At 36.1% G+C, this 19,359-nt stretch overlaps 1 protein-coding gene across 4 annotated transcripts in view; it reads left to right on the top strand.

Annotated features, from left to right (window-relative positions):
* Nucleotides 1-19,359, top strand: part of LOC145460654 (sugar phosphate exchanger 3-like) — a 40,899-nt gene that overhangs the window by 11,278 nt on the left and 10,262 nt on the right. For 3 of the 4 annotated variants that reach the window (XR_014039877.1, XM_081445537.1, XM_081445536.1), the window contains exons 3-15: nucleotides 1,272-1,304; nucleotides 3,149-3,208; nucleotides 4,319-4,350; nucleotides 5,073-5,124; nucleotides 6,814-6,892; nucleotides 7,416-7,482; nucleotides 8,242-8,308; nucleotides 8,856-8,885; nucleotides 9,208-9,292; nucleotides 10,102-10,149; nucleotides 13,134-13,187; nucleotides 16,367-16,422; nucleotides 18,970-19,059. Coding sequence is in view for 3 of the 4 variants with exons in the window: in XM_081445537.1 (XP_081301663.1) it covers nucleotides 1,272-1,304; nucleotides 3,149-3,208; nucleotides 4,319-4,350; nucleotides 5,073-5,124; nucleotides 6,814-6,892; nucleotides 7,416-7,482; nucleotides 8,242-8,308; nucleotides 8,856-8,885; nucleotides 9,208-9,292; nucleotides 10,102-10,149; nucleotides 13,134-13,187; nucleotides 16,367-16,422; nucleotides 18,970-19,059 (753 nt within the window). In the remaining variant the exon portion in view is untranslated. The remainder of the gene's footprint in view (nucleotides 1-1,271; nucleotides 1,305-3,148; nucleotides 3,209-4,318; nucleotides 4,351-5,072; nucleotides 5,125-6,813; nucleotides 6,893-7,415; nucleotides 7,483-8,241; nucleotides 8,309-8,855; nucleotides 8,886-9,207; nucleotides 9,293-10,101; nucleotides 10,150-13,133; nucleotides 13,188-16,366; nucleotides 16,423-18,969; nucleotides 19,060-19,359) is intronic. The other variant, XM_081445534.1, reaches the window with a different exon arrangement.

Raw genomic sequence — 19,359 nt, 5'->3', positions numbered from 1 at the left:
AGACCACATGCAGAAATTCAGCTAATTTGGAGCAAGAAAAAAGAAAAGCAACCAAAATCGTCACTTATCCCCATTTATGACTAGCTTCTTCAGTTGTATCTGCTATATCCTACAAGTTATCACAACAGCAACAATTTAAGAAACCCTCTTCTTTTACATGAGGGAGCAAATTTAAACTATAAAGGTAAACTAAGCTGCCATGACCCTACAGGTATGTTTTCAGGAAATGAGAGAAAGCATGACAATGTCGGCGGCGAAAGGTCATATATGCAAATTAGTTCAAATTCTGTTTAATAAACCTTCGAAAGGAGCGTAAACTAGAGACGTTTTAAACTAGGGTGCATATTATACAGGTCACGCATTATACACGGGTAAATATGGTAAATATTGATTATGACTGTATGTAAATTAAGCACCTTGCTAATATTTTTTTTTTCACATACCCAACATATTTAATGGCACTCAAAATTGTGCATCTAACGTTTTGAGAGGTGTACACATCTAATATTAACAAAGGGTTACTATATTGCACAGTGGCAGATTTGCAAGCAGTTATTGTGGTACTTATTTTAAATCAAGCGTTCAGTGGAACAATTGGTAAGAAGACTGAACAATCAGTAACAAGATGGAATGTCAATCATTTGAGAACAGGTCTGAACAATCTGTAACAAGGCAGAAACGTCAATAACATGACGGAATAATCAGTGAAACAAGACCGAACAATCACTAACAAGAAAAAACAATTGTTAACAAATGGCAGGTGGTTATCTACTATTTTTGGTATATTTTTTTCTGTCCTAAATTTATAACCAACGACATTACATACATGTATTTCAATAACTATTGTTGATCTTCTTCTGCAGTTGCAAGTGAAATTAGAGTTTGTCTGTGCTAATTTTATAATTTAATAATGAAAAGTAGGTACTTAACCTAAGCATGTTTTTGAGTGCGCATTTTGTCACTTTTGGTACATCATTTTGTGTTTGTAACTAGTATTTACTGGTCAAAGTTCTTCAGGTTTTACAAATACTTGCATTTCCTGAAAGTAAAATATTTATGAATCCTGAAGAACCTTAAAATTTATGAACTTGTAAGCTAAACTTGAGCAACAAATAATGAAAATATGTTTTCAGAACACACAAGCATGCTATCATTACATTCAAGAAAATGTAATTTTTTTGTGATAGAAATTTTGTTATGTACACTGGCATATATGTTTTTGTTTTCAGTAACTAAAACTTATTTTTTGTAATCTTTGTACTACACTGTAGGTATGGGAAAACAGACATTTCTTCAAAGATGAGGTGAGTGATTTTTTTTTCTTTCATTTCTTTCTGTTAGTGATGGGTTTCAAGAAAGAACCCTTTATCATCCAAAGTTTACATTCACCACATTAAAAATAACCTGCGTATTGCATTATTGTGTGTTATATCTGGCTTGTTTTTGGACACTGGCTAAAATTTTGTAGACCTCCACTGTATATATTAACTAAGTTCCAAATTTGTAGTTTATTAATGATTATAATTTTTGTGCCTACTCAAAACAATGTGGCATTATCCTATTCTTTGTGTATAATGAAATTTGGAAGCTTGCCTCTCCCCTCCCCTCCCACAGGCATGCATGTGACAGATTATTACAGCTTGGTCATCCAATTTTGGTATGGACACATTGATCAAAAGAAATTGGTCAAGTCACAAGACAAGAGTCAGGGATGAGAAAGAATACCTCAAAGTGAGGGGGTTTGAGTACACTGACACTCACTCCTGAAATCCCCAGAAAACCCTTGGGATTTCAAAATTTTATTCCAGGACCCTGGAAAACTTCATGAAAATTCTTGTTTCCCACTTACTCCTAGGAATCTCCTGGAATTTTCAGTTGTAATGAAATTGCTAACTGGCAGCAGACGAGAAATAACGTTTAGAAAAACAAACAGTTTTAAGCTTGCAAAACATGTTTCGGATGACCAACATCCATCTTCAGTTGCAAATTATACAAATGAACAGCTAGTCGGTGTGACAAAAAGCGCACTTTCTTAGAATATATGAATACTAAATAGCAACATGAATATGAAGCACTAGAAAATACAGTGGTTAGAAAACAATGTGTATTGTAACACGGAAAATTAAAGTGAAAGTGTTAAATTAACATGATTGACTTGCTTGTTTAATGAGGGTTTTTCCCGCCAGATGTGTAAGGTGTCCTTGATTTTCAGTTGCAAATGCGCGGACGTGGTGTCAAAGAGTGAGAAGCAATTATCTGAGCACAGAGCTTTGTATGTTTCTGACTCACTGATGTGCTGAAAGATGTGCAAGTTCCTATCGGATGTTAGCTTGCGAACAGGCTCTTGGTGAGGACGGAAAAAATTTTGGCAAACGTGAAACAGAAGAATTTGGAAAGTAAAGTGATCGGGGCAGGGACAGGGGAGCCTGTTGACTTTGTTTTTGAAACCTCTAAAAAAATTGCTATAGCACTGCCAAACAGCTCCACTCCACTAGCTTCTACTTAAAATTCCTCCTCGTAACAGAGCATTAAGTACCCTTCAGAATCATTTGTGAAATAACGAGAGGTCAAGAGACTGCAACTTAAAAAGAGAATGGCAAATGCACTATTGTAACGAACCGTTGGAGTCGTATAATTTTCAAAGATCTGTCAAATATTCATCTCAAAGATGTCAACAATCAGCGATTTAACCAATCATATCATGATACCAGGATCTGGTATCATAGAACAGCGGCATCAATAGAATGTCTACAGGCTTCTTCGCTTCGTTCGGGCTCACTGGGAGCCTGTTTGTAGGCTAATCGGATGTTGATGTTAAATGTTTAACAATTTCATTTTAATTTTCCGTGTTACAAAACACATTGCTTTCTAACCATTGTATTTTCTAGTGCTTCATATTCATGCTGTTATTTAGTATTCATATATTCTATGAAAGTTTGCCTTTATATCACACTGACTAGCTGTTTATTTGTATTTGTAACTGAAGATGGATGTTGGTCACCCGAAACATGTTTTGCAAACTTGAAACTGTGTGTGTAGTGAAATTGCTTTTGAATGTGAGTATGTGTATCATGTATTATTTGTTGTGGTAAATAGCCAGCTACAGTACTTGATGAATAAACAGTAAATTCTGTGTTTCATTGTCCAGCACCATGCTGAAGTATTCCTCGGGGCAATGGATACAACCTTCCTCTTGGCCTATGCTGTGGTAAGCTATGTACATGTAGATCTTTGTCAATACATTATATTAATTAATACGAAAATGGTGGAAGGGGGTTATCTTTGTAGTTAGCTTTTATACTGCAGTTAACGAGGAATTTATGAGAAGCTTTAAAGCCAAAAAAGAAAGGAATGCAATTATGTGGCATCAAAGTACAAGACATGACATGGTAAATTAAACAACTGTAAGAAACATCTGGCCCCTGGCCTCAAATGAAATCTCTGTACACATTGATTTTGTAATGTTATCATATTTTGCTCTTTGCCATTTGGAGAATTTCCCTATCTTGTGATAGGGTGATTTCTGTGAAACTCAGAAAACTGTGAACACTAGAAATACTTGTGGAATGTTGTTGTATGGTGAGGAAATAGCCAATTAGGTGTGAGAAAACAAACCGCAAACAGCAATGGTAATTAGTTTGTTGTTTTGAGGTTTCTTCTCATCTCCTGAACTTTATTGTGATCAGTCAAATGTACACAGTTGACCTGTCAGAATCAAATCAAAGTGTTCATGGTTTTCTGAGTTTCACAGTAAATCAAGGGAGCGGCGAAATGTTGGTAACACCTCCTTGTAAGTAAATAGTACATGTATTAGAAAACAGACCTAAGAAAATTTGCGGCCTGATTGGTGAAAAACCATTTTTCTATAACTCGATAGAAACACAGAACTAGCACAAGCTGTTGATGTGATGATGGCGTGAGCAAAGAGAATTTACATTTTGATAATCAAAGTTAACAAGTTGTTTTCCTTTTTTTCGTCGTGGTGTTTTCTAAAAGAAATAGAAAACATGTTTTCAGTGTTTCTGTCAACTAATGGAAACACTAGGCTCGTGTTCCCACAGCATTTCTTGTTCTCCCAAACTTCCACTCATGTTTCTATAACTCGATAGAAACATGGTACATGTTTCCTATTTCTTAAATAGTAAGTATAGTAAATGCATTTGTAAACTATGTGTACCTGAATTGATTATTAGGTCATCAGTTGCCAGCTTCCTATTTAACTGTGATTGCAGTAGATAGTGTTGAACAGACGTGTTATTGTGGTATTTGCTATGATATATTCATTGTGTGACAGGAGACATATTCTCTTTTTCTCAAGGGCTTGTACATCAGTGGTATCTTGGGTGATAGGTATGTGAATGTTTCAGTCATGACATGGCCATGAAGTTATTTTCTCAAACTCATGAATGATTCATCAAGTTTAAACAAAGGAAGTCATGACCGTGATGGTGTTTGGATATCTGATCTTAATTAGCATAGATTTTACGATTTTATTTCCCCGTTTTCTCCTTAGTTTTAGTTTTGACTGAGAAGATATATTGAACACTCAAGACAGTGTTTGACCACATTTCCAAACACCTCAAAGTTCGTCAAAAATACTCCGCTACACGTCGTATTCTCAACTCTCTTCTCGGTGTTTGGAAATGTGGTCGAACATAGTCTTTCGTGTTTGATATATTACATCAAACATCTCTTGCTGAATCTTGGCTACATTTGGGCAAAACTCACTTTTTTTTTGTATTCATTTAATCATACCTATTGGACTGTATACATGCACAGTAACTATTTTTTTTAATATAATTTTTTGTTTTGAATGTTATTTGTCCTGAGACCATTGAGATACCAAAATTTAACGTGGTGTGATTCAGTGCACGATGATTTTTAACCTCACCTCATGCTTGGTCGGAAAACCATATTTCTTGTATTCAGTGCTTGTAAAATGCCATCAAAACATCATTTTTCTTGTTTTGAAAAAATCACAAAAATACTGAAAGTTGATGTCACAAAAAATTCAGGCAAGGTATTTTATTGGCACACTGTAATTCTGTAATTTCTACTTGTACTTTACATAGGTTTAACCTGAGAAAAGTACTAGCATTTGGAATGTGTTCTTCTGCAGTTATGGTAAGTTATATACAATCCTATGAAAGCTTTCCTGATAGGAAAAAACAATAATCTCTACGTGAAGTTTGGTAAGGTGATTGTAGGTGCGGTGGGTTCATGGTTAGTGTGCTTGCCTCCAGATCAAGCAGTCTGTGTTTGAGTTCTGGCCAGGGGCATTATACATACATGTATTGTGTTGTGTTTTTGGGCAAGGCAGTTTACTCTCACAGTGCAGGTCTCTCTCCACCCGAGTATTTAAATTTAATGCTGGTGGGTAACCCTGTGATGGCCTAGCATCCCATCCAGGAGGGAGTAGAAATACCTTTAGTTGCATTATGCTACTGAAACTGGAGACAAGTGTTGGCCTGATGAGCCACTCTGCTCATGTGCAGACTTTGTACTTGAACAGCAAACAAGGCCACATTGTCAGAGCTAATCAAAATATACTTTGCTTGTTTCTGTAGCGTAAAGCTACCAGGAGCTAAGTGTTAATTCTCCTTGGATGCTATGCCATATGTACTCTACAGGGCAGGAAAAGACCCAGGTCTGATTGCCTGGAGCAAGTAAATTTTGCTCTTGGGCAAATGAAAATGGAAGTTTGGTGGTCTAATGGGCAAGTGAAAGTAGCCACAGTAGTCTTGTTATAGTCTATCACTGATTATAGACAGTAGCTAGTAAATGATGCAATTGATATGGCATAACAATGTGTGCCTATTGAGTGAGTGATATTTTAGTGGGTGTAACTGAAAACTGAAATTTACTGGCCCACTAGGCAACTGGATTTCACATTTTTTTCCTGCCCTGGATTCTTTCAGGGGTAAGCCCTGGGTAGCAAGTGGCAGGTAGTGAACATTACATGGTGCGGGAGAGTAGAAATTTGATTGTGTAATGCAAGAAGTTGAGAAAGTGCAAAGCACCATCCAGATGAGTGAGGGGGAATATCCCCAATGGCAATACTGATTTTGTTATCCTGGAATTAGAACAAGGCTGACTTTTGTACTGTCTGGGGGAACCTGAGGATATGGGGCAACATATCTCTTTACATTACCTTAAAATACATGACTTTATAATACAATGTATGGCAAATAGTCCTGAGGCAACGTGGCCGAGTGGTTAGAGTGCCAGATCTGAAATCCGTAGGTCCGGGGTTCAAATCCCGTTCTGACTGCTAGCTGATGTTCCCTGTAGCTGCGAGTTCAACTTCTTGGCTAGGCTTGTAAATAGCCAACTGGTCTGCCTCCTGCCAGTTGGGATTCTAAACCTAGTTATGTTTATTTGAATATTTATTTATCATTGTTTGTTTACATTGCTCCTGAAAAGCCCCAATGGGGAGTGGCCAATTAAGAATACATTTTTACATTCAAAGCATTTTGATTGGTTCTTTCTTGGTTGAGGTTTTGCCTTATGGACCATTTCCATAGAAACGGTTATAAGCCATTTATTTTTTCTTTGTGAATGTGGGCAAATTCAATATACAAGCATGATCCAAGTGCCATATAATAAACTACTTACTAACCTACAGTACCACTCAAAAGTACATGGAGCTTGCTTGAGTCATATTGGGGAATATTGGCCCTCAGTCAAAATTTGTACACTTCAGACCTTGCTCAGCCCAGCTGTACTGTCTGACCTTGGGCCAATATTCCACAGTATTGCCCTCATGCCCGATTAGTAAGAGGGTATAACTATCCCTGTGTTGGCTTGTTGCAGGTGATAATGTTTGGAAGTGTGAGCAAGTGGATTGGAGTTTACAACATTTGGTATTATGGAGTATTTATGGCACTAAATGGTGAGGTATTCCTGCCAGTCATTGATAATGCTATGCTAGTTTAACTTTGCCGCACAGTGAAACACTAGTTTGTAACCAACTTGGTTGCAAAAAATATGAAAAATTAGAGGAATCTTGTGGTTTGAAGGTTTCTTGAAACACTGTGCACACTGCATGACTGGAACAGACTCATCCACAAACTTTTGCTATTGCATGAACATTTAGTGGCACCCATAAATCACTATTGCTTGGTTTCTTTCCTTGGAAAGCAAAGATTGTGTAGTTCAGCTCCACAGCTTTAGTTATTATGCATTTTTGTGCCACTTTTTTGTTTCTTTAAATCAAATCCTAAACTTTGCCTTAAACTGGAACTGAAACATTAAGTGTCAACAAGTAAGAATGTTGTGGGAAGTCAAAGAAACACACTGAATCATGAATGTTAAACTAAGTTTGAATTATTCATCCATAAATTTTACACCTGCTCCTTATAACGAGTTATTCAATATATTTATCATCATTTTGTGATGGTATACATTTTTTACAGGTCTCTTTCAATCTACTGGTTGGCCATGTGTTGTGGCAGTCATGGGAAACTGGTTTGGAAAATCAAGGTATTCATCTAGATTGAATTTATTACTATAATATCAATCATGTCTTCATTATAATATCACCACAAAATGAAAAATTTCCAAAACATGATTGATAAAGAACAGAGTTAATTGTCTGAGCATTAGGTGGCCATTTAGAAGACACAGTGTCAGCTTTGAAGGATTTTGTCCCTCTGTCTGTCAATGGGTTTACCAGAGTCGGGTGTTCCTGAGGAATTCTTCACAGAACACTGGGTACTGGTTTAGCCCAATACCATGTGATTCCCAGCTAGCACAACAATCACAGTGTGATATAATCATGCATTGCAATCCCAGCTACTCAGTTCCAGGTCAATCCCATCTACATTGTATAGCATCGTTGTTAGACTTGAATCGCTCTGTTGTTGCTGAAATTTCTGAGATATTACATGTATTAAATATACACAACAACTGCACTTTAATTTTTTCTTTCATTTAAAGTGTTTAGCCCTTTCTCTCTATTGTGACATGCTTGGAGATCACTTCAATTTCACTTCTGCTTCATTAGATCTTGCCAGACATAAAATAATACATAAAACAAAACCCACTTCCAATAAACACCATTTCTGTCATTCTGTACTTTCCCTGTTGTTGTCAACTCATATTTCATGACCTCTACACAAATATATAATTTACCATCCAGCCTTTCCACTCAGCTAATAGGCTCATAATTTCTGTTAGTCTCAACTTATTTGTTTTATTACTGGTGTCTTGGATATAAATTTGTTGTCATTCTTTCTGCAGTCGAGGAATTGTATTTGGAATATGGAGTGCCAATGCTTCTGTAGGAAACATTATTGGAGCTCTTCAAGTAAGCTTTGTGCATTTTTCTTAGTACAAAATTATCAGCTTATTTAATAGCACCAGCCTACATGTACATATGTGTTCAGTGTGTTTAATTATTTTGGACAATATCTGATGACTAATTTCCATCCAATCTCTAGACAGTGTTACATGTACATGTAATGTGTAGTGAAACTAGCTTTGGATACTTGGACTCATGTTAGGGCTGTGAGCAATGCTAGTCTTTGGTGATTTTCTGTCTTTGTGCTGGGAGTTCAGCATCCAGAAAACAGAAAACATCAAACTCATTACAATTGGCTTTTTGAGGACAAATTGCAGTGTTGTTCTAATGTGTATGCAGCAGTTTACATGTAAATTAATTATCGGTTTAAAAGTTCACAATGGAAACCAGTTTTAAATGTTTCACATGACCATCAATTTGAAACAAAGGGGAAAACAAAATAAAGTTTTTTTTTTTTTAAAAAAATATTTAAACCAAAAGTAAGTTAAACCACAATATATACATGTATAGTGAAAAAGAAATTTTTTAAATTCTTTTTTTTTTTGTTTTTCAGGTAGCAGCTATATTGGATTATGGATATGAGGTCAGTAAGTATAATTATATAATCATGTATCATGAAGATCATACATGGCATGACTCAATTACAGTACTCTGCCTATTGAATTAATAATGTGTGTGATCTTCAATTTGTTTTATAAATGTGAAAATAGGCTGTATTTTTAAATACAGTGTTACAATGTTAAAATGTCAAAATAGGTATCGTACTATTTCAGATTAGAATTATGCCCATCCCTCTCTGCAATTTAGTATCTTTTGTACACATACATTCTGTTATACTTTGCATTTAATTTTCTGAAATGCTTTTTTTAATCTTGCTTTGTACATTTTCCATCTTTCCATTGCAGTTTGCTATGCTTGTTCCAGCTGCAGTATTATTTGCATTTGGTATCTTGATTTACTTTTGTTTAATACCATCACCTGAGGAAATAGGCAAGTAATATTCTTTACAATTAACTGCCATCTCTTGTATTTGAACTGCCCTGCTGAGAGCAATTATACTCAATATGTACATGACATACATGTAATTATGCAATTTTGATGCAATTATCAACAGTGACTCTAGTCACATGGAAGGCTAGTGAACCTTATTCTGAGCTCTGCACCCATGCAGCACCTGTCAGAGTGTAATAAGAGGGGTCCATAACAACTTCCACAAGAGAGCTAATTTCTAAAAGGTTCTAACATTGAAGATGGTGATTTGACGTAAATAACAGGTTTACTCAATGTACAGTCATATAATATAGTCAACTAACTAGCAGTCACCTGCTGGAGCTCTAGCAGGCAGCCGGTTGTATTGAAAGTACAAATGCATGGTTAACTTAACAAAGCTTGACTGTTAATCTCTAAGGGGTTTATTTTTTTGATCTCCTTTGAGATGGGGAGTGGGTATAGGTTTTGGAGATGATGGCTGATTCAACTCATAAATCAGCTACGTGTATTATACAAATAAAAATTAATCAACGAGGCTGTGCTGTATTTAGTTCAGTCTAATAACATACATGTATCCTCAAGTGACAGTTATATAACAGATTTGGTGGGCAGATAACTTTGGAAAGTGCATGTACTTACCTTAAATTACATTTGAAACTGTTCTGCAATTCAGAAATTATCTTAGATTTACTAGCTTGAGAAACAAGAGAGGCATGAATGGCTTATACATATCCAAATATAGAGAGAGGCCTAACAAGAGCTTATGAGTTTCCGTTAAGTACTCTGTTTATTATTTCTTTTGCAAACAGGACTGCCATTACCACAGGATGATCAGCATCCAGAAGGAAGCAGTAATGGTAAAACAGTTACTGGATTATTATTTTAATTTTATTGTAAGCTGATTTTCAGATCAAATCTATTCCTCTATATTTTGATCAGTGGAGAAATTGACTGTAATTATCATATTCATCACCTACATGTATTTTGGTAAATGAAATATTTCAAGGCAAGTATGTTGAGCCATCACACCTACTAATAGTATTTATGCTAGGTTTATGGTAGCAAGGAAACTTGGTGGCTTATTTGAACTAATTTCTTGGCTTATTTATCTGAAGAGATAGTGCCAAGGTGGGGGTGATGAATGATAAATGCGGGACTTTGCGACACTAGCTTTTTTCTTTGTGAGCCAGAGACATTTTGACATTGGCAACTGCAAGACTGAGACTTCAAAACGTTTAAAATGCGAACTTGAGACGTTCAGGTTCTAAGACATTGAGACGTCATGGTACTTTGAGACTTTCTTAGCCTTGCAAAAAATTGAGACTGTGAAGCAGCTTTGTGAAAAAATTGAGACTGAGACACACGTAACCGCTAAAAAAATCGAGACTGCAAGATCCATGAAATTTGATGAAACTTTTGCGAGGCCAAAGGAGGACGAGTCATGCATCCCACAATGCATTGCTTCCAAGTATATTATCAAAGTTGTGTGGTGATGTGATTGGATCATTTCGAGACGATATTAGTGCCTGAAAAAGTTGATAGCATTAACAATAACACAATCAAGTCAGGAGTAAACCTGGGCCCGTAATTTCAAACCATCCTTTTAAGCCCTATCATACATGTAACATAGATAGGACCCTACGTGCACACTTTGATTGGTTGAAAACCCATGTTTTATCAGAGTATAAAACATAGAAAAAGCGTGTTTTATTGTTTTTCACCACATTACCTCTATATCATAACGCAAATGAAGAAGCCTAAGCTGTGTATTACACTGTGATAAAACACTCTGTACATTTGAGAACACTCAAGAAATGTAGAAAACACTTGCCTGCGGCTCTTGTTTTCCATATTTCCCTCATGTTTTCAAATGCCCGACATGTTTTATCACAGTGTAATACACGGATTAGGCTTCTTTATTTGTTAAATGAAGGGCAGACATTCAACATCTAATATGGTCATGTAGTTATATATAATTATAATCTATACACTGTGTATCTAACTGATAAATTCAGATCTATCATACTAGGTAAATTCACTAGATGGCTACGCATACATGTATATGTAATACACTATTTCTCTCCAGCAGAACAAACCCAGTTGCAAATACATACAGCAGCACAGCTGAACTTCTTCTCCTCAGTGACCAGTTTTCCAAAATACCAAAAGTCAAATCATTATATTTGGAACCTGTTGTAAGTGACCACCTCTCGTAAGCAGCTGTGACCACTTTTGGAGCTAAGATTTGAAATTTTCTTTTGTTTTTAACCTCTTGTGAGCGACCGCTTGACAGATAATAGAGTGAAATTGGATAATAAGGTTTTGTTTACATTATCATTTTCCTGGGTAGTGCAAGAGATGGAAGTTCCTCGTTGAGAAGTACTGGATTTTTGGTTGAAGTCGACTTCTCACAGTAATAAAACATTTAAACAAGACTCTGTAGGGAGACATGGTGGCCTCATGGTTAAAGCGTTCATCTCTGGATCGACCGGTCCAGGTTTGAGCCCTGGCTGGGGACATTGCATTGTTTTCTTGGGCAAGACACTCTACCCTCACAGTGCCTCTCTCCACCCAAGTGTATAAATGGGTACCAGCGAACTAAATGCTGGGGGTACATGTAATCCTGCCATGGACAAGCATCCCATCTAGGGGGAGTAGAAATACCCTTTGTCACTTCATGCTACAGAAACTTGGGATAAGCTCTGGCCTGATGGGCCACTTGGCTCGCATGCAGACTTAACCTGCAGTTTCCATATGCTAATGAGGTGAATTTTGACCCAATATGGTGCAAGCTCTCGTTAGCGACCGCCTCCCGTAAGCAACCACGAAGGCTTGGCATTTTGGGTGGTCACTTACAGGAGGTTCGACTGTAGTTTTGGAGAATTTGTATGTTGATACTTGGGATAAGATGATACAAGTTTTAACAAGTAGTGAGCTACTAAGACTAGTAGCATACCCCTGTATCAAACCCACCCTTCTACTAAGATCTGAAAACATAGTCTACATGAACATGTACAAACATCCATTCTTTCATCTCTTTGTCATTTCTTGTGTCACCTCTGTTGTGAAATCACGCACATGTATACTGGTCACAGAAGGTTAATTAGTGTGGAGGCAGTGTGGCCGAGTGGTCAGGACGCCGGACTTGAAATCCAGAGGTCGCAGGTTTGAGTCTTGCTCTGACCACTTATCCGAAGTTGTTTCTTGGTAGACCCTAGTTCAACTCCTTGGTCATGCTTGTAAATAGCCAACTGGTCTGCCTCCTGCCAGTTGGGATTTTTAACCATGTTATGTTCATTTGCATTATCTGTTTCATCATTTGGTTTCATTGGCCCTGAAAAGCCCCATTGGGGCAGTGGTCAATCAAGATATTTATTTATTTATTATTATTCTGTACGGGATAAACCTGTCTGATAGACCATATGGCTTCTGCTGCTGTCTTTAATTAGACAGCATTAATACTGAGACATGTGTGGTGGCTGTTCTTTTCTTCTTCGTGGCATACGTTTTCCTTAGATTGATAACTACATGACAACAAACACTTGTTTCTGGAAGAAAAAATACGAAAACAAAAATGAAAATTAAAACTGACTACTTAAATTGGTAACAGAAAGAAATAATAATTGTAACTCCAGGGCTATATCTAATGCATTGGTAGTAGCTACATGGGAGCTTTAGTTATTAACAGCGCATACACCTCCCAGTCTACCAAATACAGTGTAAGAGACAAGCTGAAAACTTTTCAATAGCTAAATGGACATTGGGAAAGTTCCCAGAACTGATTTAAGCTAAAAAAAAAATGAGAACATGCAAAAGTTCATACTTACTGGATCTTTGATAGGTTGTTCCTTCGGTTCCTGCTGCTTTCGCCCAGTAGTCGTGTTGACCACCTCAGGTAGGCCATTCCTCCGCTCCTTTAACTCTCCAAACTGAGCTAGAAACCATACTAAGGCAATCTCTTCACTTTTCATTTACAACACTACCAATGTTTTCTTTTTGGGAGGAATTAATTGTTTGGGGTTTTTAGGGTAACAAACCAACTTGGCTTTTTGAAGAATTCGGTGACTGGCCTTTTTCAAGAGTGATATAAGAGCTTCCTAGTTTTAAGAATTCAAAATTTATTGGAATGTAAGCTTCTTGAATCTCAACAATGAAAACAAGGATAACTCAAAGAAAAAGGAAAATATCAAGTACCTTTTGCAAAGGGCTATAATTTCTTTTCTGTGAAATGCTAGTGTTCTTCAAGCAGGTCTTTGTTCTACCTCCTTAGAAGGTCCAGCTTCATTATCATTTTATCATTCTCTGTTTTTGTTGGGCATACATGTACTTTCTGTTATGACATGAGAACTCTTTTCTAATCTGTCCATGAGAATTGCAATCTAAAAAAGGATTAAAATGGAACATTATTAGATGGAAGACTGAGAGAAATACCAAATACCATCGCTAGATTAGATACGCTTGCTTAAAAATGGTTTCTTACAAAGCGAAGAATTTGGAAATTCACACCTTGCAAGCACAAGTTATGTTGTTGATACGAGAAGGTAAAAAAAAGCCAAACTTTACAGTGACAAATCATGCAGATATTGCAAGGTTCCTCTATTTTCCAAGTTCAAGTCACATCCACTGTTATCTGGTTATCTTATTTCCACCGTCTGTTATAAAGGAGGTAATTAGCATAACGTTCACTCAACTTGATTTTTTGGGCTTATTCAGCTATTATGCCATTTGAAAGTACAATTAGTTCCCAGATATTGACCTAAGATGGGTACAAAAGATTATTGTCAGAATAATAACCAATACAGCAAATAGACAGCAAAGATTAAACACTGAACAAGAGACCTTGATTGCCTTAACCTGGCAACTGAAAACTTGCTTCTGCATGCTTCCAGCTCCCTTGTGTTTCTGGTAATCAATTGATTTTACGCACAAATTAATTAAAAGCATCTTGGGAGGTGTGATTCGTCCTCCTTTTGTAAGACCCATGGGTTTTGAAGGACCCTTTGCCACCCCTCAAGGTCAGCATGTGTGTCTAAAATGTAATTTGCACGTGTAGTTGTTAAAACAATTAATTTTTATTAAATAACAATCATAGTAATAAGTAGTGTTAATACTCTTTTTTAAATGAATATAATTCAAATCCAGGATATTTGAAGCAGTTGATGTTAATAGTTCTACTTTACGTAAATGGTCTTAAACTTTTTTTAAATAAATAACAACATTTACTTACATTGAAGTACAATACATTACATTACTACCAGACTACTACAGAACTACTTAACATACATGTATTCAGCAGGCTATGAAGATAAAAATGTAATTACTATGAATCTCAGTTAAATTATTAATCTATTCTCTGGCATGGATGGCTTCCTTTTAAAACTAATATATTGAAATTGTTTCAATTTTATTTTTATTTATTTATTTATTTATTTATTTATTCTTTGAGGTTTAAGATTCAAAAGGTACTAAAGAAGATAGAAAACTAAGAAATCTTTCTAAAAAAACTACGAAAAACTTAAGAACAGATGCTACTCTTAATAAATTGTTTTGAGGCCAGCATTTGCGAAGTAAGAAAGCACAAAAGAAACTCAGTGAGAAAAGAAGAACAATGTTTGAAAAAGTTTATGATAACACTCAGGGTTTTCATCATAAGCTGGTGCCCGATTCAAGTCACTGGCTACTTCAAGCATTTGTGCTGGGTACTTTTTGTCACAATGTTTATTAATTAATACAAAGTTTGTTTTGCAAACTTAATCATGATCCGATCTTTCTGACAAAATAAGTGAACAGGTGACAAACTAAATGGAGTATTCCAGGTACCTTTTGAACTTCAAATCAAGAGCAAATTTTGGTGGGCAATCTGAGCTGTCATTCAAACTTGCATGCATCAGATCTGAAGGGAGGTGTGCATCTTCCACGATGATGCAGAAGGAACATACAGACTATGTTGTCTTTTAGTGCCAATGTTTAGCGGTCACATAGCTAAAAACAAATATTATGTGCTGTTCCAGTTTTGAACATGATAATAAAACAATCAACTTATAATTGAGCTGAAGTGAAAACAAATTGATCCAGCCCTCTACACCTTTTTGTTAAGGTCAAAAGTGCTCCAAATGTATTCTAATGACCGTTTGAAAGGTGTCTTAACAATAAGAAGCTTCAACAATGCAAGTGTTTGGAATTTAAGACAAATGAAAACTCAAAAAATCGAAGCAGAAATGAAATGAGATCCCTGATTTTGAAGTGATATGTCATGTATAATGTATAAAGATATCACCAGAAGTCGCCTCAATTCTTTCACCATAATGGACCTGATTCATCTGCTGCTCTTTTTCATTATGAAAACTAAAATGATCTTAATATTGAAACTTCTTTTTTCTTGATCTTGCTTAATTGAAATAATAATTGTAATGCTGCGTGTTGATTCATGTTATTACAGTTCAAGTAAATAGAACTGAAAGCCAAACATGATACTACAATATAACAAGAACCAATGGATGAAAAGGATTAAGTAGCATTGTAGACGTGAAATTTTAAAGAAACTCATCTTGCAATGAACAAGTTTTCATGAAACTGTGTCTACACTGCACAATGGCCTTTAACAAAATCACTTTGTGCGCTAAAAATGCAGCAGAATGCACGTAAAGGCACACATGTTTTCAAATTTTTCCAGGGCCAGCACCCCATTCCACTCCGCCCCCCATGCAGGAGGGGATAACCTACTCTGGCACTCTTCCCCCACATGGCGGCTTTTTCGCAACCCAATAGTGCTCCACCTTCATGTACTTTATGATTTCCTCCTGCTACTTTATTTCAAAACCCAGTACACTATAATATACACTAGCATAATTAAGATAGAAATTAAAAAAAATATATGATAGAGATGATTGTATATAGTGCAACCTGTGTGAGTTAACAGCACAAAAAACATAGCTGTGTAAAACTGTTCTCAAGCCATCTTAAAGGCAACATCAGTCTTTGATCATATAAAAAATAGTACACGCGAATAATAAACAGAATGGTACTGGAATGTAGCTGCAAATATGCCATTAACAAGTAATATTATGATTTCAGTTTTTGATGAGCAGGCAGTTGAACAGGAGGTATTTGCCAACAAAGGTTTCTCACAAGTGAGTATGATAACATTATATCAATATTTTAGTAGCCACTTGGCTGTGTTCTGTTGCAAATCCCTGAATCAACCAGATTGGTTCTTTCATCATTTTTTAGTGCAGAGTGCACTATTGGGATGGTTTAGGGGGCTGCTGTTCGCTAAGACACTAACGCCATAAGGTGTAAACTTTAATGTTTGTTTAGTTAATTAATTTCAATTAATCAATTAGCTTGGCGGGAAGGCGGGCTGGGTGGAGTAGGTACCTGAGTGCATTACGCAAAACGTGTCATACTTACGTTGCTTTCTTTGATAACATGACAAAAATATATATGTGGTTTTGCAAATCTCATTCCATCGTTGTGGTGCCATTCTCTTAAGAACAAAAGCAATTTGCTCCAAACGCATGCACAGATTAGTTAGCGGCAAAGTCGACTATACGTTAGGTGAAAGATACATTTCATATGGGACTACCCACGAATGTTGAGTGCTTTCCCTTGTGGTAAAACATAACATATAAGACGCATACGTTCTAGCATTGCTAGTGTGATAAACTCCATTCTCGAGTTCAGATGCACACTTTTTTTATTTTTTGTAATGAGTGATATCACACTCTCATTTTGGTTGGGGATAGTAGTTATATTTCAGGTAATATCAGTTCTCCTTTTTTAGTACAAAGAATGGTACTGTGACTGCGTATCTTCTAGAATCTTCCTTAGCTCGATTCAAGAAATGTTGTCTGCTGTTTTATAACTATTGTGTGTTTGCCAGGGTTCAAAAAAAGAATGGAAACATAATGCTTCTCCTTAGCAGCTTGTTTGTTTCCTCTTCTATGAAAGAGAGCCCAAAGGTCATATTCAGTCAAAACTTTTCTGCGTTAGTTACATGTAAAACTAGTAAATTTGTGACAAAAGAAACTTTGGTATTATTGCCGCAGACTCTGTGGCACTCAGTGAAACCTCCAATTAATTTCATCAGTTGATGAGGTGACTCGCTTATCGATGTGGGATATAATTTCAGTCAAGTAAAGATCTCTACTTTCAATACTTGTTGTTCAAATGCTCCTCAGTTGTATTACTCGATAGCATTGTGTATTAGTTTGATATGGTTTTATTGTTTACACCAACTCGGCTGGCAACAGAATTAGAGTGTACCATTCCATTATTTGACGTGACTATTTGATAATTCGATTAGTTCTTATTTATTGGTGAAATGAAAATTTATGTTTTGAATAAAACAAAATCGTTCCTCTCCGACTTTTCAGCAGATATTTAATTTTTATATTCCATTTATCCCCAGCAGTGAGTTTAAAAAAATACAAATCTTTCTTATATTTTCGTGGAAACAAAGGTATCTTGTTGCATACATTGGTGAGGGAAACAAAAGTATCAAATTACAAACATTTGCTACTTCTACGTATTATTGAATTTAAAATAAATGAAACTCAAGATAAAATACCACAATAAATTTAAAACTGTCTTGACAAACGGTAATTGTAAGTTATTTTTGGGCAAAACACAAACATGAAACACACACACTACTAAGAGTATGGCTTGTCAAGTTTTTGTCCTTTCATATTCTGCAAAGGGGAAAAGCCTAGTTGACTACCAAGGGAGAGAACAACAGGGGTGAGGAGGAACTGTGTGACCACTGCATCAGAGCCGTAAATTACACTCTGCATTATCTGAGATTGTCTCGCTAGTTTTTAACCGCTGATAGACTATGATCATTGCACTCGCTGCTCTCTAAACTGAAAATTATTCATAATTTTAGGCTTTAAAATACACAAGATCATGGGCTTTGTGCTGTATTCCTTTGGAGATTTTACTAATTAATTGGACTACTTGCCATTGTTTTCTATGAGTGATACTCAACTCGGCTATGTGTCATTAACTACTTGCTTATAGAAAACTTGGGCCAGTGGCATGGTCTAATTGCTAATTATAGTCCAATCTATGTTTGAATGATCATATCACTTTTTGGTTAATTATGAAAGTTACAGTGTACCTTAGTATTTAACTTTGCTGAATGTTACAGTAACATAGCCTCCTGTGCAGACACTCTGTGGGTTCATCATGCAATTTTTCCTCCCCAGTGCATGACAAGCCATACAAAAGTCTGTATACAAGGCTACCAGTAACCTGAAGAAAAAAAATATGCAAATAGATGTGCTCTGTATCACATTTGTATACATACATATGGATGGTTCATACTGAAAATTATGTTCAAGATTGGCCAGAATTAATTATGTAAAATTAATTTGGCAAATGGTTATTGACCAACTATGGATGACAATGACTGAAAACAATCCTATCTTATGTGGAATAATTAGAAACTGGATCATTTGATAATGTAATTCAAGAATTTTCATTGGCTTAGCACCATGCTCTACAAATATGTTAAGCATATGATTGTATAGTTTTTGAGGGTGTGTTTACTTTTATTTTATTTTTTGATTTCTATATTTTGGGGGCATACTAGTTGGATATCAGATGATTATACTACTTCTCAAATGGTTTAATTGATTTATTTATTCAAAACTCTTTGTTGTATTTGTTTTCTGAAGTCATCCAGTGCATCATATCGCTCAGTGACACAACCACAGAAGAAAGCTGTGAGCTTTTGTCAAGCTGTGTTACTTCCAGGAGTAATCCCTGTAAGTTAGCTATCATGGAGATTGTTAGCATGGTGTAATGGGCAATTCCCTCTATGAAACATGCCTGCAGGGAATCATGGTAGTTGTATTCATCATCTTGGACTGGATATTTGTTTTGATGAATACAACTACCATGATTCCTTGCAGGCATGTCTCATAAAGGGAATTGGCCATTGTGTACAATAACTGTAGCAGGTTGTTCATAATGGGAAATGAGCAATGGAGGTAGCAGTTGCGAGGGCTGACTGACAATTAAGGGAGGGTCGATTTTGATTGGCTGTTCTATTATGGCCTGATTAC

The sequence above is a fragment of the Orbicella franksi genome, chromosome 11, assembly GCF_964199315.1.
Source record: "Orbicella franksi chromosome 11, jaOrbFran1.1, whole genome shotgun sequence".
NCBI lineage: Eukaryota > Metazoa > Cnidaria > Anthozoa > Scleractinia > Merulinidae > Orbicella > Orbicella franksi.
The sequence above is the reverse complement of the archived record's forward strand: the minus strand, read 5'-3'. Positions and strand labels throughout refer to the sequence as shown.